Below are 23,403 nucleotides of genomic sequence, written 5' to 3'. Positions count from 1 at the left end.
GCTTGGTAGCTGGTGGTTTTTTGTCTAGGGTTATCTCTGGTAACCTTTCAGTAGGCAGGTGGGGAGATTAGACCCGACCCCACTCCGATTAAAAATGTCACTCTCTTTGAAAGTAGGAAAACAGGGGGTAACACCCTTCCACCAAGGGTGGACACTCATGATAAACTATTGTTCAAAATGGAGGCACCAGATAAGGATAAAATAGTTAAAAACTGTTTTAAAAAATGGAGGTAGTGGTGGACTTACCTCCCACACGTAGACACACGTTATTCACTTTAAAATATCTTTATTCAAATAGACTCCAAAGTAATAGCAACACATTTCACAGGCAACAAACCACTTCATCAGGCAGTATATGGAATTTGTAAAGATCCAGCCTCCAGAGGTGCTCACTCATACCTGGCTGCATCTTTACAAGCTCCATATACTAACAAAGTGAAAGTAGAAGGTTGCGCATCCCTGACCCAATACTGTACAATTGAATGGTTAATCGCTGTGGCGCACACCGCCGCCCCCTGGACTGAAATGTACGCCCGCATCCAAACAATGCAATACTGGTCTATGGAGAAATTTTAGCTTCCATCATAGTTTTGCATGCAAAAATATAATATACTGGACATCTGCACCAACGTTGAGGTAAATCTCCAGAGCAGATGTCCTAACACTAACTAACCTAAGTTAAAAGCAAATGTCTTTACCCTGGGAGCAGCTACGCTAAAATGTGTAACTTACATTCAATACAGACAGCAGAAAACAAAGCAAGCGCTCACCAACATGGGCTACAACTGAATGACTCATCACCTCATATGCACCGCTTAAATAGCTCAAATACACACTCAGCAATCAGGCAGATATAAGCGGTGCATATGAGGTGATGAGTCATTCAGTTGCAGCCCATGTTGGTGAGCGCTTGCTTTGTTTCAAGCTCCATATACTGCCTGATGAAGCGGGATGTTGCCTGTGAAATGCGTTGCTATTACTTTGGAGTCTATTTGAATAAAGATATTTTTCAGTGATATTTTTCTGGAACCTCCATTTTGAACAATTGTTTAATCCTTGGTTTAAGTTCCTCTTTAAAGGTTAATTGGCACAAGCCTTGTTAGGGTTTTTTTTGCCTTCCCATGGATTGCCTGGAATAGGTGAGGGTGCAGGAGGAAAGGTACCTAAAGCTTACTTATTTATTTGTTTGTTTTTTACTGTGGTGGGACTTGGGCAAATGTCTTTTTTTTTTACCAAACTATGTACAGAGGTTTTTCTCAGAGCTGGACTTTGAGTTTGTCTGATACACATTGTGCACGGTGAAGTGTGCTGTTAGTTAATATTTTCGTGTCTTCTTCCACAGATGATTTCACTCAATTTGGTGGCTCCATTTCTGCGAATGCAGCTGCGTTTGGCAACTCATGGAGGGTCCGTGAGACGGGCACTCAGGTGAGGGCAACATGTTAGGTCACATGATCTCTGGAACAAGTTCACTGACATCTTGCACAAGTCAGTGTCCGACCAATGGTTGGCTATATCGGGTGATGATGTGGTAACGATGAGTACAAGTGTGTGATTGGCCAGTAGATCACATTTATATCTAATCAAAGGCACTTTTGACAACCGTATCTTTATATTTATGTCATGTCAAATTTAAGACTTTAAAGCGGGATTGTTAGCAATAAAATCAAATTCCATTTACTCACTGCTCTGTGTTTATTATGTAGTCTACATGCAGTCTGCATTGCAAGCAACCCAGTATAATCATAAATGTGTCTGCTGTAATGAATCTTATCTCAGTCAGCCTGGGTCTATTCTTTTACATTGCCAAGGAGAGGGAAGCTTGTTATCCCCCCTCCCACATTCCCTCAGTGATTGGCCGAGGGTAGTTCAGTGTGACAGGCTGAGGCTCAGAAGGGAAATACGCCTCACCCTTCTGCAGAAGTGGCAGAAATACGATCTTTGTTGTGCTCATGTGTTTACAAAGCAAGTTAGATATGACAGTGCAGTTTCTAGGAGAACACAAGGAGCTCGATTCACAAAGCGGTGCAAAGTGTTTGCACGCCAGTGAAAAGGCCCTTATCACGCCTAAACTCAGTTTAGGCATGATAAGCAGGCATTCACGCGAAGTTTCCGCGCGCAAAGTTTGCGCCCATTGAACCCTATGGGGCTTTGCGTGCGCACTTACGCGCGTACGCGCGGTAACTTCGCGCGAAGTGCAGAAAAAATCAGTGATAACTCAGCAGTGCACTGCTTATCACGCCTAAAGTCCTTTAGGCGTGATAACTGAGTTATCACCGCTTGGTGAATCGAGCCCTAGGTGTGTTTAAAGAATGTTATCTGCATACAGAGGCTGTATCTGCCTATACAGCCCAGCCTCTGTTGCTATCCCAAACCCCACTAAGGTCCCCCTGCACTCTGCAATCCCTCATAAATCACAGCCGTGCTGTGAGGCTGTGTTTACATCTGTAGTGTCAGTCTCAGCTGCTCCCCACCTCCTGCATAGCTCCAGTCCCTGCCCCCATCCCTTTTCTCCAATCAGCAGGGAGGGAAGGGATGCAGGCGGGGACTGGAGTTCTGCAGGAGGCGGGGAGAGCAGCAGACTGACACTATAGAGATAAAACACAGCCAGCTCTGACAAGCTGTTTGTCAGCAGCACGGCTGTGATTTATGAGGGATTGCAGAGTGCAGGGGGACCTTAGGGGGGTTTGGAATAGCAACGGAGGCTGGGCTGTATAGGCAGATCCAGCCTCTGTATGCAGATAACATTCTTCAAACCCACCTCGGGTTCTCTTTAAGGGTTGAAGTGTCAAAAGCAGCTGTGTCAGAGTGATGTAAAATCTGGTTCATTCAGATATTCCCCACAAAGAAATATCAAATAATTACCTTTTCATCACTATCAGGAATGTTTGCTCAGTCCGTTACAAGTGTTGTACCCTCTAATTAGTTTTCAAAAGAGCTGCTACTGCAGTTAAATTAGCCTTTGCAATGGAAAAAAGGGAACTGGTGTTACATGTTCACGTTTACCTCAACATAAGAATGATACACATGTTATAATGATATGTCATTAAATTTGCCAGACAGCGCATGGCAATATTACTGGTACAACTGCCAGCAGAGTACTGTTTGTAACACAAGTAGCGCGACCCGTGGTACATAGGAAAAACAAGTGTTGCTATAGTAATGGACATTATGTTACTTTCTTATTGTCTATTACCATAGCAACGCATTTTAATCACTCTTACTGTAAAGAGCCCTTTCCGAAATAAATGGCAAAACGTCTTCTCTCCATGCGCAGATCATGCACTCCCCCCACGTCTCCCTCAAACCTCATTGTGGTCCCGGGGCCCCTGCAAAGTTTTAAGCAGTGTAGCGACTCACCTGTGCCGATTGGTATGCTTCTCCATTACTTTGTGGCTCCATGTGTTCCTCTCTTCATCCTCACTGGCCACATCTTCTCAGTGACCCGGCAGCATATTACATAATAAAATGCACCAAGTCAGGGAGGAGAGGCGCCCCAGTGAGGATTAAAATGGGAATGTATGGAGTCACGGACTAATGGAGGAGTGCACCCGCTGGGACAGGTGAGTCGCCAGTTGCCACACTGCCGAGGACTCTGCAGGGGATCTGGGGACAAGAATAAGGTTGGTGGGATACCTGGGGGGTGGAAGGGGCAGCCAGCAAGCTCAGGGGAGCTTGGGGGAGGAGTCTGTTAGGGGCACATTTTTGGTGAATTGACCTTTTGATCCTTGGGAGCTGCTTGTGCTGCACTGGTCAGGATTGTTGCCCCCCATGGGCCATGTGAGGGATTGCAGATGTCTCACTCTCTTGGCAATTCCCTCCAGAAGCCCTGTGAAGATGTGGCAGAGTTCGGGCACAGCTGTGACCTCCCTGGAAAAGGCGCCATCAGGAAGGAGGCAGAATCTGTGTGTAAGAGACTCCTGAGTGCCCCCTTCAGTCAGTGTTACCACAAGGTACGGACAGGGTATTGTGAGATGTTTCTGGAGAATGGAGGTAATGTGGTCAGTGTGACGTTCTTTCTCTTTCTATAAGGTGGATCCCAGCTTTTACTATGATACATGCATGTACTCATACTGTCAGGACCCGGGAAACACACGGAATAAGACGTCCTCTGTGTGCCAGACCTTCACCAGCTACTCCCGGGAGTGCGCCCAACACAGGATCACCATCGCCTGGCGCAAATCTGGCTTCTGCGGTAAGTATTGTTCATGGAAGGAGAGACATTACATTATTGTCCCTGCCCAACGTAGTGTTCTTATGTACATAGAAGAGCCTAACCAGGCCATTACCCATAATCCTTCCTGCTCCCCTCCCTGTTAGCAGGTGTCTGTATTCTCTGGTGTAGCAATAATTCTAATAACCATTACTCCTCCTCTTTGATGTAAATGTATCATGAACTGGGTCGCAGCAGGGGAGCCTCTAGGCATAGGCAGTACAGGCCATTGCCTGGAGTGCCATTGGTCCTGGGGGGCACCATGTTGCTGGATTAAGCTCCGCCCCCAAATTAAACTCCACTCTTGGACTAAGCCCCACCCCTTGGGGGCTCTATTACTTGCTTTTGCTGCATCTACTTAGTGTAAGTTGCAGGCAGCTGCCACTTCTGTGCCTTGTGCATCCTTCTTTCCACCTTTGTGCCTCCTTCTGTCTCCTTGTGCCTCCTTCAGTCCCATGTGTCAAGTCTTACCCCCCATTTGTCCTTCTGTCTCCCTTTGTGCCCCCTTCTGTCTCCATGCACCTCCTTCAGTCCCCTTTGCCTTTATTTGTCCCAGTGTGCTTCCTCTGCCCCCCTGTTCCTCCTTCAGTTCCACTCTGCCTCCTTCTGTGCCTCCTTCCATCTCCATGTTCCACCTCTGTCACCATATGCCACCTCTGTCCCCTGTGCCTTCCTCTGTCCCCTTGTGCCTCCTTCTGTGCCCCCTTGTGCTTTCTTCTTTCTCCCTGTGGCTCTTTCTGTCCCCCTCTGCCTCCTTCTGTCTCCCTGTGCCTCCTTACATCCCCTCTCTGTCATCTTCTTTCCCCCCTTTTGTGCTTCTTTCTGTCCCCCTTTGTGCATACTTCTGCCCCCTTTGTGCCTCCTACTGTCTATTGTCTCCCTGTGTATCCTTCTGCCCCCTTTTGTGCTTTTTTTTCTGTCCCCCATTGTGCATCCTTCTGTCCCCTTTGTGCCTCCTTCTGTCTTCGGTGTACCTCCTTCAGTTCCCCTGTGCCTCCTTCTTTCCTCCTTTTGTCCCCCTTTGTGCCTCAATCTGTTCCCCATTGTGCCGCCTCCTGCCCCACTTTGTGCCTGTGAAACTATTTCCTGGCATTCCAATTATTTTCACGGGGGGTGCCATGGGGACAGGGGGACACCACAGGTTTTCTCGCCTGGAGTGACAAAATGGCTAGAGGCACCCCTGGGTCGCAGACACACTAAAAACACACTATGCATAAAACACATGGTTTTCCACACTGCCTAGTGCTCTCCCAGCCAAACTGTCTGTTTTATTCCAGAAAAGGAATGCACCCTGGGCAAGCAGTATTCGGACTGTGTGTCTGCCTGTCCGGCCAGCTGTGCTTCAGCAGGGAGCTATGACGACAGTCAGTGCCGGGACGAGTGTGTCAGTGGCTGCGAATGCCCAGCAGGACTCTATCTAGAGGATGGTGTGTGTGTGCCGAAGGAGGAGTGTCCATGTTACCACCGGCGACAGAAATACGCCCCCGGAGACAAAATCCAACAGAGGTGCAACCAATGGTGAGTTACCATCCTACCTCATTATGGTACATTAAATGATGTAGCACCATCCCTGCAAGAGGTCAGTGTTCTCCCAAGGCCCTTTTAGCTGGTTGCTCCACCCCGCTAGTTTTGATGAGCACCGAGCTGTCATTGGCTCACCTCTTCCTATGCTGTGAGCAGAATTGCGCACAGAAGCACCGGCCCTGCATTCTCTCATATTGCCACACCTGCAGGGCCGGTTCTAGACTTCTTGCCGCCTGAGGCAAACTTGTGAGATGCCGATGCCCCCTCCCCCTCCCCCCCCCAATATAATAACCCCCCAGAACAGGTAACCTGGAGGGGTAGGAGGCAGGAAGGGTGGTAGAAGGCAAAGTGGCGGGGAGGGGGTCCAGCATGCGTTCCACTCTCGTCACTTCCTGCAATGCCGTCCACTTACAGTACAGTGGGCGGCATTGCAGGAAGTGACGAGAGTGGAAAGCGGAAGAGGTGAGTTATCCCCGCCCACTGCCTGATCATACTACACTGCTGCTCTTAATAGCTGGAGGGGGAGCGCAGATCGGGGGACCCAGGTGAGGGAGGGGGGGTTCGACCCCCCCACTCCCAGCCACTGTGCCCAATAATACCCCTTTCCTGCCTGCTACCCCCTCTAACTTGGTGGCCCCTCCACCCATGGCCAGGTGGGAGTTGCCCCCCTGACTTTGCCGCCTGAGGAACCTGCCTCACCCCGCCTTATGGGCGTCCCGGCCCTGCCCACCAAGCTACTTTTTCATTCCACCCAGCTACTATTTCATTCCACCCGGCTGGAAAAAAAATTCTGGGGAGAACACTGGAGTTGCTGGTATGTGAGAGCTTCATCTACCATTCCCAGTGGTGATTTGTGTCCCTACTACTGTACCCTGACACCATTGGCTACAAAATTGGCTTTAGTGAAACAGAAATAACCTTGGGATTGATTCACAAAGCTTTTTTGTTGCATTATTTCACCTTTCTTATAACAATACAATACAATAACATTTGTAAAGTGCTTTTCTCTCATAAGACTCAAAGTGCATAGATATATCTCAGAGCAATACAGGTTTGCAGGTCGGACTGTTACAGAAGAAATGGTAAAGTGTTTGTAAATGCCAGACTAAACAGGTGGTCTTTCAGTTTGGACTTAAATGCCTCCAGGGATGGAGATGCTCTGATTGCGTGTGGCAGGGAGTTCCAAAGTGTAGGGGCAGCATGACAGAATACTCTGTCGCCAAAGGGTTTTAGTTAGAGTCTGGGAAGGACCAAGTTATTAGATCCTTTTGATGTAAGATTGTGTGTGTGTGTGTGGGGGTGGGGGGGGGGGGGGGGTGTGATGCAGTTACAACAAATACTTCAGGTATCCAGGGCCCAGATTGTGCAAGAATTTGAATGTCAATAAGCCAATCTTAAATAGAATTCTGAATTTTATCAGTAGCCAGTGGAGTGAGCTAAGGGTTGGTATTATGTGGCAATGGTGGTGTTGATTTGTTAACAGACTTGCAGCGACGTTTTGTACTACTTGCAGGCAGTGCAGGTCTTCGTTTGGAAGGATCTGCTGGAGGTATGCGGGGGTTAATTTTTTCAGTGTTCGCTAGTTGAAATAAGGAATATTTACAGCTGAGATCTGATTCCTGAAGCTTAATTTGCTATCAATTAGTACACCCAGGCTGCGCACAAAGTCTGAGCTGTTGAGGTCTAAACTCCTGTCGTAAGAGGTGCTGATTGAGACTAGAGCTGCTTTGTTGTCGATTTCTGACCTCCAATCAGTGCTGCTCGGATCCTCCTTTTCAAAATCCGAATTGAATTCGGATCCGGATACCCAGATATCCGATCCGAATCGGATATCCGAGTTTGAACTTTTGGAATCCGAATCCGAATCGGATATCCGAACCCAGTATCTGAGATATCCGCCCGGATTCGGATATCCGGACAGAAAACCGGAAGTGGGCTTTAAATTGCTTCTAAAACGTTTTTTAGGGTAAATGAGGCATGTAGCATCATTTTTTTAAAAAAGGGAAACACTAATTGATGATGTGGGGACTTAAAATCCCCCCCCCCCCCCCCCCAAAAAAAATGGCTGTCAATTAACATCAGGCCTAGGTTCCAGACAGCAGTCATGCAGCCGACATTGTGCCCAAAGTCCAACTGCACATCTGGGACATGACAGTTTTCAGCTCAGACATCTCCAAAAAATTACGCAACAATTATGTTTTGGGTTAAATATAGGTGGTATCAGCACAGCAGCAGTGGCCTGTGGCACCCTGGCGGTGGAAGCAGCAAAGACAGCAGGAGCAGGGCAATGCAGCAGCAGCAGCAGCAGGTGTAGCGTCTGCCAGGAGCATGCCGGACGTGGCATGTGGCACTTGGCAAGTGGCACTTGGCACTTGTCACGTGGCCCTTGGCACGTGTCACGTGCCACCTGCCACGTGCCACCTGCCACATGCCAAGTTCCATGTGCCAAGTGCCGAGTGCCACGTGCCGAGTGCCACATGCCAAGTGCAGAGTGCCACGTGCCAAGTACCACGTGCCGAGTGCCAAGTGCCACGTGCCAAGTGCTACGTGCCCAGTGACAGTCAGACAGGAGAGGAGAAGACACTAGTGCACACTAACTGTCACACTGGCACTGCTCAGCAGCACAGCAGTTCTGTAGTAAGCTAACACAGTAGTACTACTACTCTAACAACTAACTAGCACTGACTGCAGTACTACAGTACTAACTACACAATAACACAGTAATCCTATTCCCTAACCTAACCTATACTGTAGCTAAGGCTAATAGCAGGCCAGCAGCTGGCCTGGTTTGTGCACAGCACATACACAGACACATAGCAGCTGCTGCAAGCCTGCAGCACCCACTCTGACTGTCACTGAATGAAATTAAGCTAGCTACCTAATAAACAATAGAACAATAGCGTAGTGATAGTGAAGGTGTTAATCACTGAACAGCTTTAGGTTTATCACTGTATACAGCACTTGCTAGGCCAGCAGCACTGGAGCATGTCTCTCAGTGAGCAGTGACAAGCAAGGATGATATTACTCATCATGGCACCCCTCCTTATTATACAGGGGGGCCTGGCCAGGGTTCCTTTCTGTGATTGGATGCTAGAGCTTAGGCTGGGAGCCCTCTGATTGGCTCAATGAGGTCATGGACGTCATCTTCTTAGTTACAGTATTTTAAGATTCGGATATCCGTGGATATCCGGATTGCCTGACAACTATCTGCGGATTGCTATCCGGATTTGAGCCCAGGTATCTGGAATCCGAATCCGGTCAGATAGCTAAAAAAGTTCGGATTATCTGGGTAACTCGGATATCCGAAATCTTGCTGAGCACCACAGCCTCCAATAACAAGAACCTCAGCTAAGCAAATGTGTTTATTTGTCGAGTAGGGTCTGTCATGCCAGGTTTGAATGATAAATATAGCTGGGTCTCATCGGTGTAGTAGTGGTGGTCTGTCAGGCCATGTTATTTTTGACGATTTTTCTAAGTGGCAGCATGTATATGGTGAACAGCAAAGTGGATAGTATCGTGCCCTAGAGCAGTGTTTCTCAACATTTTATTTGTATGTACCCCTTTTAAAACTCTGTATTCACCAAGTACCCCCTAGCATAGTAAACATTATCATAAGTACCCCTTGACAAATATATATTTAATTGTAGTACATGATAATTGGTTCTAAACAATTTCCAAGCATTTACTATTGCTTTTAATTAGCTGAAATACTCATTCGGTGTTGTTTAAATAAGAGTTATAATTTTCTAAAAGCCTAAATTTGTTATTCTTGGTTAAGTATATCAAGCCTGAGTACCCCCTGGAACCATCAGAAGTACCTCCTGGGGTACGCGTACCACACATTGAGAATCTAGGCCCTAGAGTACACCATATTTTAGTGGTACAAGGTTGGAGAGGAAGGGCCCCAAGGATACCCTTTGTGTTCTGCCAGCCAGGAAGGAGTTGAACCACTGGAGAGCTAAGCTATCTATACCACAGTACTCTTGCAGCCTGTTAAGAGATAAATCATGAGTGCTTAACTTGCTTATCTGTTTATCTTATGAACTGTCTCTCCTTATATGCATTATCACTCCTAATAGCTAAATAAATCAATACATGAGAAGTACTGGTGTTCATCACCTTTGTCATCCATAAGAGGTATCTGCCTCAAAGCGGAGAACAACACTGCTTTAGGCTGTGTTCCCACTTGAACTGAGAATGGACATTTTTTTAGTTTCACATTTTTTATTAAAAGTAGCAATAGAATGCAAAATTGTTGCATCAAGAAATAGACATATGGCATAAAACATATAACATAAGTACACAAACTGCACAATCTAATGTACGGCAAGTAAACAAAAAACAATATAATTATTCAGAATCTAGAGAACAATAGTCAAGGAAAAAAAATAACAAAACAGTGGTCAAGCCCTCTCAATGAAAAAGAGTAGCTAAAAGAAATACGATGAAAACGATATAGCACACTACCAGATCTACAAAAGAAGAAAGTAGTTAGAGATTAGGATTTATCCCTATCCCTCCAGTCCAAGGTTGCCATACCCGTTCAAAAATGAGCATGAAATCTCGTAGTGTAGCGTTCATTTTATCACAGACCGTAGTGTTGTTCATTTTTTACTAATAGCTGAATGAAGGAAAGTATTGGGGTCCTCCAACTAGAGGCAACCAAAGTCTTAACCGTTGCAGCTATAAATCGAATACGTTTATTTTGAGGATTTTTCAGTCTTGAAATTTTGCGGCTAAACAAAAGAATCATAGGATCCCTGAGGATGTGTTAAGAATACTGCTCAAAAGGGCAGATACCTCATCCCAAAATGTTACTGCTTTTGGACAAGTCCACCATATGTGGTAGAGGGTACCATCTATATGACAACCTCTGAAGCAAAATTGAGATTTAGATGGGTCTAATCTGTGCACCTTGGCTGGTGTTATGTAAACTCTGTACAGAAGCTTAAAGGGACACTTAAGTCAAACAAAAAAAAAATGAGTTTTACTCACCTGGGGCTTCCAATAGCCCCCTGCAGCTGTCCGGTACCCTCGCTGTCTCCCTCCGATCCTCCTGGCCCCGCCGGCAGCCACTTCCTGTTTCGGTGACAGGAGCTGACAGGCTGGGGACGCGAGTGATTCTTCGCGTTCCTGGCCACAATAGCGCCATCTATGCTGCTATAGCATATATCATATACCATATAGCAGCATAGAGGTGCTAATGAGTCTGGGAACGCGAAGAATCACTCGCGTCCCCAGCCTGTCAGCTCCTGTCACCGAAACAGGAAGTGGCTGCCGGCGGGGCCAGGAGGATCGGAGGGAGACGGCGAGGGTACCGGACAGCTGCAGGGGGCTATTGGAAGCCCTAGGTGAGTAAAACTCATTTTTTTTTTGTTTGACTTCAGTGTCCCTTTAACAGATATGGTACTTCTAAGTGAGTACTCCATAAGTTTCAGAGAAGGACATTTTTTGCATGTTCTTCGCTCATGGTTTACTCTAGGGCATGAAACTATCCTCTTTGCTGTTCACTATATACATGCTGCCACTTGGAAAAATCGTCAAAAAACAGGGCCTGATGAGCGAAGAACATGAGCAACGGACAGTGGCCGACTTCTATTTTATAGTTAGGAGCCATTCACAGTTGTCACTCTGCAACGGATCCATGGGATCTATTACAGTAAGCAGGCCACACTTCTGTAAGGTCTGCGATATCCGGGCCAGGCCAACATAGCCTGTGGGGGATCTGCCCCAGGATAGCAGGGCTACAGCCCACATGTCCACCACCGCTCGGCTCCTGTACAGCTCGGTGGCCAACAGAAACACGAGGATCTCCACTGGGCTGCAAAAGACCAATGGGAATCCTCCGCAACAGGGAGAATTCTCATGGATTCATTGTGGACTAATGAAAAATTCTTCCTGTTGCTCTGTTGCCCCTCATACTACATGGAGGTGGTGACATTGGCCAGCCATTGGCTGATAAAAATTGAAGGTGTGTACTGTACCAGGCTTAAAGGTAACCATTAACAGTAGAATTACGCAGCCTTTTGAATGATTTGCAATCGATTGTAAATGATCGGTCTTGCCATTTACGGACGAATTCCCACGAGCCAATTTGATACGATCAATGGAATCAGTCGCTTTTTTGGTCTCAATCCCATCAATCTGGTCGGATTGGTTGGTTGGAATTTGGCCATTAACCCCTTAGCAGCTTATTTGGCTGCAGGGATACATTTTTCCTGCTTCTGGGAAGTGTGCCGTCCCCAGCCTGGCAGGCTCGGGGGGGGGGGGGGGTGTTTGTGGCAGCGGGGTAGGGATGGCGGCAGGGAGAGCTGATACATACCTGTCCATTCGGCTTCTTCCTCCTCCCCCGACATACTGCTGGCAGGTCTCCTTGGTTCCAATCACATGATATGACTCGATCCAGGTGACCGTGTCACCGTTACAGCTCCACCCAGTGCTGGAATTGTGGTGATGGAAGAGTCTCTTTCTTCACCCCTCATCCACCACCGGGTGGCGCTGTAACAGTGACACAGTCTCCTGGATCCCGATAAATCCCTGGATCCCAATGATCCCGTTGAAAACTGTCTTCTGGATATTCTTCAGCCTGCCGAATTCTGACCCTGAATTGCTTGTTGCAGTGTGTGCCAGGGGGGCCGCTGGCTGTGCTCTCAGGAGAAGTGCGCTGCAGAGTGCTCTGTCATTGGCGATCCCCATTATATTACCTTTGATCGGAAGAGATATTCCTTCCACGGTTTGTGCAACTACATCCTGGTGCAGGTAGGTTAACCCCACACATTGGTATGTTGCTGCAGATGGGATAGGAATACACTGCTGAACACACAAGGCGGAGACACGGGAGGCACCAGCCTCTGAGTGCAGAGCCCTGAGGGTGCTCCTGTGTCTCCAAAAGTGCCCAACTTGCCCAGCCATATGCAGAGCAGAGTGTGCTTCTTTACCTGTCAGCGCCGAGGGGATACCTCTTCAGGCTCACAGGGTCTCATCTCTATGTTGCCCTCTACTGTTGTCTCTAGTTATGTGAGCTGAGGGAGTCATAGAGAGGAGACACCGGGCAACAGACAGGCTGAAGAGCGTTCCCTGCGACAGCAGTGATGACAGATGAGTGAATCACACTCCGTTCTGCATATGGGGGGAGGCTACTTAATACTGGGGGCACATAGGGCTAGCTATACTGGGGGGCTGCCTAATATTGAGGGCACATCTGGCTATCTCTACTGGGAAGGGGCTGCCTAATACTGGGGGCACATAGGGCTAGCTATACTGGGGGGCTGCCTAATATTGAGGGCACATCTGGCTATCTCTGCCTGGAAGGGGCTGCCTAATACTGGGGGCACATAGGGCTAGCTACACTGGGAGGCTGCCTAATACTGGGGGCACATTCTGCTATCTATAATAGTGATGAGCACAAATTTGGCATAGAAGTAATTTTACATCAAAATTCACAATTATGATGCAAAATTGTAATGCAAAATTTCAGGAAAAATCATAATTTAATCTGTAATTGTAATCATTCGTAATTTTGCGTAAATTTTCACATAATTTTTGCGTAATGTTGTGCCAAATTTAGGGGATAATAGCAAAGCCTCCATACTTGTTATTGCCACCAAAATTACTGCATATGTTAAAGAGACTCTGAAGCTTCCCTAAATCACTGTTTTCACTTCACAATCCTGTTAAGCATTATTGCCCCGTCTGAAACGCTGCATCCCCGCTGCTGAAATCTCAATGAATTCCCACAAAACCACAGGGCAAAAATCCACAACTTTCCTGGTCGTGGATTTTGCTGCTCGAGGGAGGCAGAGCTTTGGGCTGTAGCTCTGCCTCCAGTCCAATCAATCTGCGATGATCACCGCCTCTCTCCGCCCCTCTCTATGAAAGAAGACTGAGAGGGGCGGGGAGAGGCGGAGATCCGCGCAGATTGATGAAGTAGAGGCAGAGCTACTGCCCAAAGCTCTGCCTCTACAGGAAGCGATCCCCTAATCTTCGCCAGGGGATTTCGGGGGGGATTGATTGAGAGTGCAGCCACGGGGATGCAGCGTTTCAGGTAGGGCAAACATGCCTAACAGGATTGTGAAATAAGAACAGTGATTTAGGGATGCTTCAGACTCTCTTTCAAGGAGTCATCAGGCAATCCTAAAGAAAATAAGTGGTTACCGGGGGCTTCCTCCAGCCCCAATCTCCTAGAATGTCCCTCGCCGCAGCTCTCCCTTCAGCCGTTCGCCGCAGCTCCGTCCCGGTCTCCCGTGATGACGTCAGGGCGACCTCCGGATCGGCCTGTACAGCGGCACTGTCAATCATCGACACGTGGGCCGGAGTGGACTGCGCAGGTGCAGAACTACCGCTCAGGCCCCGCTGGGCCGATTTTCATCATTTTTTTTTTTTAAGGGCTCGTTTCCACTATAGCGAATCCGCATGCGGGCACTGCATGCGGATTCGCATACTTAATGTTAGTGGATGGGGCTGTTTCCACGTGTGCGGCGGCGGCGTTTTCCGGTGCGGGGAAAATCTGCACGACAGGGTCGTGCAGATTCGCGTGCGGCAGGAATGCGGGCGAATCGCCGCTAATGTATTCAATAGGGAAATCGCATGCGGCTTTGTCATGCGGATTTCCCCGCGATTTCGCATGCGATTTCGCATGAAAGCCAATGGAACTTAACACAGGCAGTGACATGGTTAAATTCGCATGGCTTCTTGCCATGCGAAATCGCATGCGAAATCGCGGGTAAATCCGCATGGGGAAACGCAGCCGCATGCGATTTCTTCAGCGGTGGAATCCAGGCGATTCCGCACCGCTACAGTGGAAACGAGCCCTAAAACACGCAGCAAGTACTTTGCTTGCTGTGTGTTAGGGCCGCTCGCCGCCGATGCGCCGCTACCCGCCACGTAACACGCCGCTCCCCCCCCCCCCGAGACCCCTGCGCAGCATGGCCAATCAGTGCCAGGTAGCGCTGAGGGGTGGATTGGAACTCCGTCTGATGTCACGAAGTCGATGACGTCATCGCGATCGCCGTCATGGCGACGGGGGAAGCCCTAAAGGAAATCCCGTTCAGAACAGGATTTCCTTACGAGGGTACGCACCGGCGGCGATCGCAAGGTACAGGCGGACGCCGCAGGGAGGGGGGCATCATGTAGCTAGTGCTAGGCTAGCTACATGATTTAAAAAAAACACAAAACTTTAAAAAAAGCCACCCTGGCGCATGTAATAGAACGCCAGGGTGGTTAAACTGCCATTTTTCTGAGTTAATTTTTTTTTTTTCGCATTTTTAAAAACTACTTTCTCAAAAACAACAAGCTCTTTTTGAAAATGTCTTTTTTTGACTTATACCCACTGGTTACAATAGCATGCTATTCACAGCCAAAGTCGGCATGAAATCATGTGAAAATGACATGAAAACTTACACAAAATACGAATGATCATATGAAATCAATTAAATTTACAAATTTACAAATCGTAATTAGGTACAGGCACAGAATGTTGCATAATCGTAATTAGCTGATTACGATCGTCACTAATCTATATAGGGGGAGTGTTTGGACCGCTTACCGGCTGTATGATGCAGATGAAGGTAAACAGCGTTTGGTTGTGTCGTTTCCTCCCGGCAGGATTATGTGGATGGGAAGATCCTCATCACAGCAGAGAACCAGGCATGCGGCAGTCAGGGCTCGGTCACCTGCCTCCACTCCATCACCGTCACGGCACACAAGACGTCCGTCACGCTCACACTATCTGGTGAGTATTATTTGAAATGAATTAAGGTACCCATACACCTCTCGATCTGCCACCAGATCGGCCATCAGATAGATCACTCTCTGATCCAATCTAATCAGACCTCCCTGATCCAATCTGATCAGAGAGGGATCTATTGCCTGCCCATACACTGCAGACAGAGTTCCAAAAGAATGAAATCTATTGGAAATTGCCCTAGTGCCCCCTGCCAATGTAACGTGTCCCCCCCCCCCCCCCCCTCCGGGCTCTGTGGTGAGTGTTGTAGGCTCATCTGCCACAATTACGTAACTCCTCGCCTCCTGTGTCTAGCATCTTTTTGAATTGCCATGAGGGGTGCCTATACCATGTGATACCACCACATGTAGTGACCTCAGTGTCACATGGTACAGATGCAGAGCAGCAATGGAGAATGATGCCCAGTGTTGGACTGGGAGCTGGAAAAGCTGAGGAAATCCACTTGCTGGCCAAGTGGCTGTAATCCGGTGTTGCTGCTCACAGTGAAGACTTGCTGCAGATTGGGAGTGATAACACAGGGTTACTGCTGCTTGGCCAGCAGGTGGATTTCCTCAGTTTATCCACCTCCCAGACCGACACTGATGATGCCAGACACAGGAGGAGGTGAGGTTCCAGGCATTTTCCTTCTTTGCTACCTCTGAATGAAGCTATTCCTGATGTAATTTCCTCCCTTACTCTTTTTTTTTTTGTCCTAGAAACTGCACTTTCATATCTGGCTTGCTTTGTAAACACATATGAGCACAGCATAGATCATATTTCAGCAGCTTCTCCCTTCTCAACCTTGTGTCACACTGAACTGCCCTGATCCAATCAGTGAAAAGCAGGAACATTGGGGGGGGGGGGGGGGGGGGGGGAGATAACAAACTTCCTTTTCCCTGGCAATGTACCAAATAGAGCCAAGCTGACTGAGATAAGATTTATTACAGCAGAAACATTTATGATTGTATTGGAATGCTTGCAATGCAGGGTTAGGTTGTAGACTGCATAGTAAACACAGAGCAGTGGGTAAATAGAATTTGATTTTATGACTGGCAATCCCGCTTTAAGCTATGCACTCCTTTTACATTGCCCTTGCCCGAAACGATTGTTCCTGTTTGTGTGTGCAGGCGTCCTGACATTGCTGGCCACCGCTCTGGTGATCCAGACAGATGGAACGCCCATTTACAATGTTTACAGTTCTTATGCGACATTCCAGTTTTCCTCAAACAGTGAGGAGCAGAGCAGTGTGTCTGTACAGTGCTCAGTGCAGAAATGCCACCTAAAACAATATCTAAGGATCATTTTGGGTGACAAAAATTGCAAATGTGCATGTAAATTATGTAATTCTGTTTCTCTTTGTGGTTTTAGGCCAGGCTAAAGTGAATGGCCAGCAGGTGGCGCTGCCTTTCCTGAGCCCCGACCTCCTGGTCCGACGTGTCTCTTCCTCCTTCCTCCTCCTGCAGACATTTGGGGCTCATGTGCTCTGGAATGGGGAGCTTCCAGCCACTTACATCACTCTGCAGCCAGCCTTTGCCAACAAGGTAATAACAATTTATAGTGCTGCCATTTACAGGTGCTTGAGAGATTTACATTCATCCCATGAAAGGTCAAATCAAATCAAATTAAAAATAGCTTTATTGGCAGGATGAACATTCATACAGGCATTGCCAAAGCATGGGGAAATGAGGGACACAGAAGGGTGTGGGATAGAGGTACAGTGGGAAAGCAGTCCATGGACATTTTTAGGTTCAAAGTTCATTTACAGGAAACCAGAGCTGACTTAAACTAAAAGTTTTATACAGACCTGGGCCTTCCTTCAGCCCCATCCGCATGGATCGCTCCCACCCATGCCACTGTCCTCATACTTCTCCTGCGCCGGTACCGGGTCCTGTACCTTCCTCCAGTCGCAGCCAGTCTGACGCAAGTGAGGTGCGCTATTTTAGTATCTCTCGACGGCGTCGAAGTTACTCCCTGGGCGCCCAAGTCTCCTGCACTGGATTAACTGTGTTCGTCTCTCCAGCAGCCGCTGGAGAAATATGTAGAGGTCGCACTTCTTTTGCGCAGACTGGCCGCAACTGAAGGAAGTTACGGGATCCGGTTCTGGCGCAGGAGAAGGCTGAGGACAGCGGCGAGGGAGCAATCCGTGCGGAATGGGGCTGGAGGAAGGCCCAGGTATGTATAAAACGTTTCAGTTTAAGACAGCTCTGGTTTCCTTTAAGCTCCTCAGTCTGTGGCATTCTGTGACATCGTGTGCTGTGATTGTCACAATGGAAACCTCCTCTATGTCTGTGGCATGCTGTGACACAGTGTACACATGGGCGTCTGCACTTCGGGCAAATTAGGGCGGCTGCCTCCCCCTGGCCGCCCGCCCGCCCTGAACGGGGGGTCCCTGTTACTACCTGAACTGGGGGGGTCCTGTCGCTGCCTGAACTGGGGGGCTCCTGTCACTACCTAAATTGTGGGGTCCCTGTTACTACCTGAACTGGGGTTGGCTCCTGTCACTACCTGAACAGAGGGATCCCTGTCACTACCTGAACTGGTGGGCTCCTGTCACTACCTAAACTGGGGGGGTCTCTGTCACTACCTGAACTGGGGGGGGATCCCTGTCACTACCTGAACTGGGGGGGGGGGTCCCTGTCACTACCTAAACTGTGGGATCCCTGTCACTACCTAAACTGGGGGGCTCCTGTCACTACCTGAACTGGGGGGTCCCTGTCACTACCTGAACTGGGGGGCTCCTGTCACTAACTAAACTAGGAGGCACCTGTCACTACCTAAACTGAGGGGCCCTGTCACTACCTAAACTGGGGGGCTCCTGTCACTACCTAAACTATGGGGTCCCTGTCACTACCTGAACTGGGGGGCTCCTGTCACTAACTAAACTAGGAGGCACCTGTCACTACCTAAACTGGGGGGCCCTGTCACTACCTAAACTGGGGAGCCCTGTCCCTACCTAAACTGGAGGGCTCTTGGCGCTACCTAAACTAGGGGGCACATGTCACTACCTAAACTATCTAGGCCAGGCCAGCCCAGCATCACCGCCAGCCAGGCCAGCCCAGCATCACCGCCAGCCTGGCCAGCCCAACATCATCGCCAGCCAGGCCTGCCCAGCATCACCGCCAACCAGGCCAGGCCAGCATCACCGCCAGCCAGGCCACAGCATCACTGCCAGGCCTTTCGGCCCACACATCATCCCCAAGCCAGCCAAAAACAGTATTGCCAGGCCAGCCAAACACAGCAGCCAGTAGAGGAGACTTCAGAAGCCAGATGAGAGGTGTCTACCATATTAAGAGGGCATTCTGCCTATTTATGTGAAATTCTGTCTATTTATGTGCCTCATAACTGCTGAATTTGTCTTGTTGGGGGCCTCATGATTGCTGAATTTGTCTTGTTGGGGGCCTCATGATTGCTGACTTTGTCTTGTTAGGGGCCTCATGATTGCTGAATTTGTCTTGTTGGGGGTCACATGATTGCTAACTGCGAGACTATGGGAAAAGCTGAATCATCATCATATGAGACAATACCATTAAACCTACTTTTTTAGCTTTTTAAAACAGAAAACTAAAACTGGGAGGTTCTAAAAAGATGAATACATTTTCCACCACTAGCTACTTTATACTAAGGGTACCTCAAGCTACCTAATGCTAAGGGACACCTGTAGCTATGACAGATGAGGGAAGTAAGGGAGAAGTGACAGCTGGGACAGCCAGCACACTTGCGGTGCGGTTGGTGGGGGTTTGTAGGTCCATGGAGGGCGACGTCTAGGGTGCCAGGACATATGTGTCTATAGGCTCTGGTGATGTAAATCCGAGCCTGGACATGGAGGAGGTGTTTGCAGAAAGGTTCATGCATAAACTCAGGATTCCTGAGAGGCATAACAAGTGCTGAATAGAGCAGGCCAATGAGATAATTATTCTGTCTTTATGGCCGGTTTTCAGGCAGGGCCACCAAGGCCGTGGCCTAGGGCAACAGGAAAGTAAGGGTTGGGCTGCTGCTGGCACTGGTAGTTATCCTACCAAACATTCGCAGCGGTCGGGTGAGTGTTTGACTAAGCGATTCCAGATGCTGGCTGTTCTATCTGCACACAATAACAGCCAGATCTGCTCCGCAGCTGTCCTGCTTCTCATAGTTGGCATAGAGCGGCGGGCGGCTACCGATGACTGGGTCTAGCATTTGGGGATGAAGTGGCAGCGAACAGACACTTACAGTGAGCTGCCTGACATTTACTGAATGTGCCACTCATCGAGCAGTGTACAATCTAATCCCTGCCATTATGTCATTAAATGTCCTCAGAGGAGCTTACAATCTAATCACTGCCGCCATGCCACTAACCGTCCTGATGCTGGTCATACACGGCTCGTTTATGCGGCGAAATCGAGCCGCGGGCGCCTGGATCGATTCCCACTCGTCCCCGCGGGCGCTTCTTATCTTCCGCTCGTTTTTTCCCATTGTTCCTCCCGCGGGTATTGAGTGCGAAATCGATCTAGGCGCTGATCGGACACGTCGGATTTTATCAATCGAGCCATCAGCGGCTCGATTGAAAATTAAAAAATGACCCGTGTATGCCCAGCATTATAGGAGTTTCAAATCTGATCCCTGCCATCATGTCACTAACTGTCCTCAGAGTAGTTATAATCTAATCCCTACCTGCCATGTTTGGGGGTGGCTGGGGGGGCTGAGGAAGCTTTATGTCCGGGGATGGTTGTTGATAGTGGCCTTGGCCGGTGAAAAAGTACTAATCTGGCCCTGTCTTCCTTGCATGCATTTTCAATGCCAACAGTTTGAGGCTTGGAATTGGGCCAACTTCAATGCTAGCCAATTTCTATACATGGCAACTTTACCCATCTCTATTGAATATGGCCCATAGTATGTTATAACAATTTTAATCTACTTTAGTGAAAGTATTTATTTTCAGTCCTGTAAAGTTGGGATAATCACAGAAGTAGATAAAGAACCTTTTTGTGATTTGTTAATAAGGTGCGTGGCCTGTGTGGTACCTACAACTGGAACCAAAATGACGACTTCACTACCCCCGAGGGCGACATTGAGAGGAGCACCACAGCCTTTGCAAATAAGTTCAAAGTGTCCGCAGAATGCGCTGATGTGGCACCCTTCATGTTTGACCCCTGCGGGACGTATACACAGCGCAGAGAATTCGCAGAGGGAGCATGTGCGGTCCTTTCCAGTCCGGTCTTTCAGGTATGCAGCGCAAATAATCCAACATGTGTCAAAGCAGAAATGAACATAATATGTGTGAGGTGAAGTCGATGCTTCACACTTTGGCAAGGAGCCTAGGAAAGGAAACTTAACTTAAAGGGAACCTAAACTGAGAAGTATATGGATTTTTTCCTTTTAAAATAATACCAGTTGCCTGACTCTCCTGCTGATCTTGTGTCTATAATACTTTTAGCCACAGCCCCTCAACAAGCATGCAGATCAGGTGCTCAGACTTAAAGAGAACCCGAGGTGGGAATTACTTTTACTATTGGGGCACAGAGGCTGGTTGTGCGCACTAAGACCAGCCTCTGTTGCCCCATCGTGTGCCTCCATGTCCCCCCTGCTCGCCGCTATACCCCCCGCATTGCTGGCGACACGCAGCGTGTCGCCAGCTCAATGTTTACCTTGCGCTGTCAGTCAGCGCTGCTCCCCTGCCTCCTCCGCATCGGCGCACCCGCCCGTGTCCCTTCCCTCCCGCTGATAGGAGGGAAGTGACGCGGCGGGTGGCGCCGATGCGGAGGAGGCGGGGGAGCGGCGCTGACTGACAGCGCAAGGTAAACATTGAGCTGGCGACACAGCCAGCAATGCGGGGGGTATAGCGGCGAGCAGGGGGGACATGGAGGCACACGATGGGGCAACAGAGGCTGGTCTTAGTGCGCACAACCAGCCTCTGTGCCCCAATAGTAAAAGTAATTCCCACCTCGGGTTCTCTTTAAAGAGAACCCGATATGAGATTTAATTATGTTAGTAGGACACAGAGGCTGGTTGTGCACACTAACACCAGCCTCTGTTGCCCCATGGTGTGCCTCCAGGACCCCCCTGCGCGCCGCTATACCCCCCGCAGTGCTGGCGACACGCAGCGTGTCGCCAGGACAATGTTTACCTATGCGCTGTCTGTCAGCGCCGCTCCCTCGCCTCCTCAGCATCGGCGCTACCCGCCCGCATCACTTCCCTCCAATCAGCGGGAGGTAAGGGACGCGGGCGGGTAGCGCCAATATGGAGGAGGCGAGGGAGCGGCGCTGACAGACAGCGCATAGGTAAACATTGTGCTGGCGACACGCTGTGTGTCGCCAGCACTGCGGGTGGTATAGCGTCGCGCAGGGGGGTCGTGGAGGCACACCATGGGGCAACAGAGGCTGGTGATAGTGTGCACAACCAGCCTCTGTGCCCCACTAACATAATTAAATCCCACCTCGGGTTCTCTTTAAGTCAGACTGGATTAGCTGCATGCTTGTTTCAGGTGAGTGATTCAACCACTACTGCAGCTAAAGAGATCAGCAGGACTGCCAGGCAACTGGTATTGTTTAAAAGGAAACATCCATAACCCTCTCAGTTAAGGTCCCCTTTAAGGAAACTTAACTTCTGAATTATTTCTCCTTATCCTGTCTTATCTCATGAAATATCTCTCGTTATCTGTTTAAACCCACAATGGGCCTGAAGCACGAAGCAGCAGTAAAATTACCCTGTGTTCCTGCGCACAGCAATTTTACCGCTATTTGATGCATCAGGCTCAATGAAGCCTAGTCTTACCTGTTCTATGTCAAAAATTATCTTTCTGTTTATCTCATGAATTAAATCTTCTTGGCCTAAATTCTGAGGCTGTGCTTACACTTGAGCGGAAAACTGTTTTGTTTTTTGTCCGTTTTACTGCAGCTCAAAACATATAATTAGGACACTTTTACACACTTGTCAGTCTGCAATGGATCAGTTGTATCCCTTGCGGTAAGTGGACCGCACTTCTGTGCCGCTTGCAATTTTCCTAGATTGGCGATGCATTTCCCATATAGTCTATAGTTGAAACACATCTGCCACACCCTCCAGCCAGACCACAAGGACCAACATATTAGAGGCAAAGGATCTGCAGGACTGCCAGGCAACTGGTATTGGTTAAAAATAAATAAATATAGCACCCCCTATATACCTCTCACTTCAGGTTCCCTTTAAAGAGTACTTGAGGTTGTAACAATATTTCCTGGAAACTGGGTCTGTTGACCTCATCACAGGTGGTTGGCTTGAGCTCTCCCAGGGCGTGGAGTCTAAGTGGCCACGCGACTTCACCAGAGCATCCCGCAAGGGATGATGGGCCGCTACCTCTAGTGGGCAATGGACTCCTTTGCTGCCTGGTGACCACCAGGTTACGACCCCTGGGATTGCCCCACCGGTGACGGGAGAACAGGTGGAGCTGCGATGTTGAGCCAATTAACAGTGGGAGATATACTGAGCAGGAAGCTGGTAGTGTAGTCGGGGGTCACAAGCGGAGGTCGGAGGCAGGCGGCAAGCAGAGGCTAAATCTGGACACAGGCAAGGTTTGAAGCAGGCGGCAATTCTAAGTGTAGTCGGGTTTACAGGCAAAGGTCAATAGGCAGGTGGCAGACAATAATGCAAGTTCGGATAACAGGCTGGGTCCCAACAGGTAATCAGAAACAAGACTAATCAGGCACAAGGCTGGATGCAACTAACAGACAGCACCGGACTTAACGCTGGACTGCCTTTTATAGGACCGCCCCACCATTTTGGCTCCTAATATCAAATCCACGTACTCATGCGCACTTACTGTACATTCACGTTCATGTGCACACGCATGTGCATCTGCGTGCGCGCCATGCCATGCACGCATAGGAGCCAAACAACTCCAGGGGGCATGGTGTGCTGGACTGCAGGATGAGTCACAGCCAGCAGAAGGGAGAAGACCACGGCTATTCCCGCGTCTGGGAGCAAGCACGCGCGA

General features: G+C 48.9%; 2 protein-coding genes across 5 annotated transcripts in view; one reads left to right on the top strand and one right to left on the bottom strand.

Moving 5' to 3' along the window:
- LOC137518095 (SCO-spondin-like) overlaps positions 1-23,403 on the top strand; it is a 296,678-nt gene that overhangs the window by 33,931 nt on the left and 239,344 nt on the right. For both annotated transcript variants that reach the window (XM_068235412.1, XM_068235411.1), the window contains exons 10-17: positions 1,343-1,428; positions 3,825-3,953; positions 4,033-4,195; positions 5,491-5,731; positions 12,358-12,496; positions 15,341-15,467; positions 16,827-16,999; positions 20,436-20,657. In XM_068235412.1, coding sequence (XP_068091513.1) covers positions 1,343-1,428; positions 3,825-3,953; positions 4,033-4,195; positions 5,491-5,731; positions 12,358-12,496; positions 15,341-15,467; positions 16,827-16,999; positions 20,436-20,657 — 1,280 coding nt within the window. The remainder of the gene's footprint in view (positions 1-1,342; positions 1,429-3,824; positions 3,954-4,032; positions 4,196-5,490; positions 5,732-12,357; positions 12,497-15,340; positions 15,468-16,826; positions 17,000-20,435; positions 20,658-23,403) is intronic.
- Positions 1-23,403, bottom strand: part of LOC137518100 (uncharacterized) — a 266,833-nt gene that overhangs the window by 66,885 nt on the left and 176,545 nt on the right. The window lies entirely within an intron of this gene.

This window comes from Hyperolius riggenbachi, chromosome 5 (assembly GCF_040937935.1).
Source record: "Hyperolius riggenbachi isolate aHypRig1 chromosome 5, aHypRig1.pri, whole genome shotgun sequence".
NCBI lineage: Eukaryota > Metazoa > Chordata > Amphibia > Anura > Hyperoliidae > Hyperolius > Hyperolius riggenbachi.
Note: the sequence above shows the minus strand (reverse complement) of the source record. Positions and strands in the feature narration are given on the sequence as shown.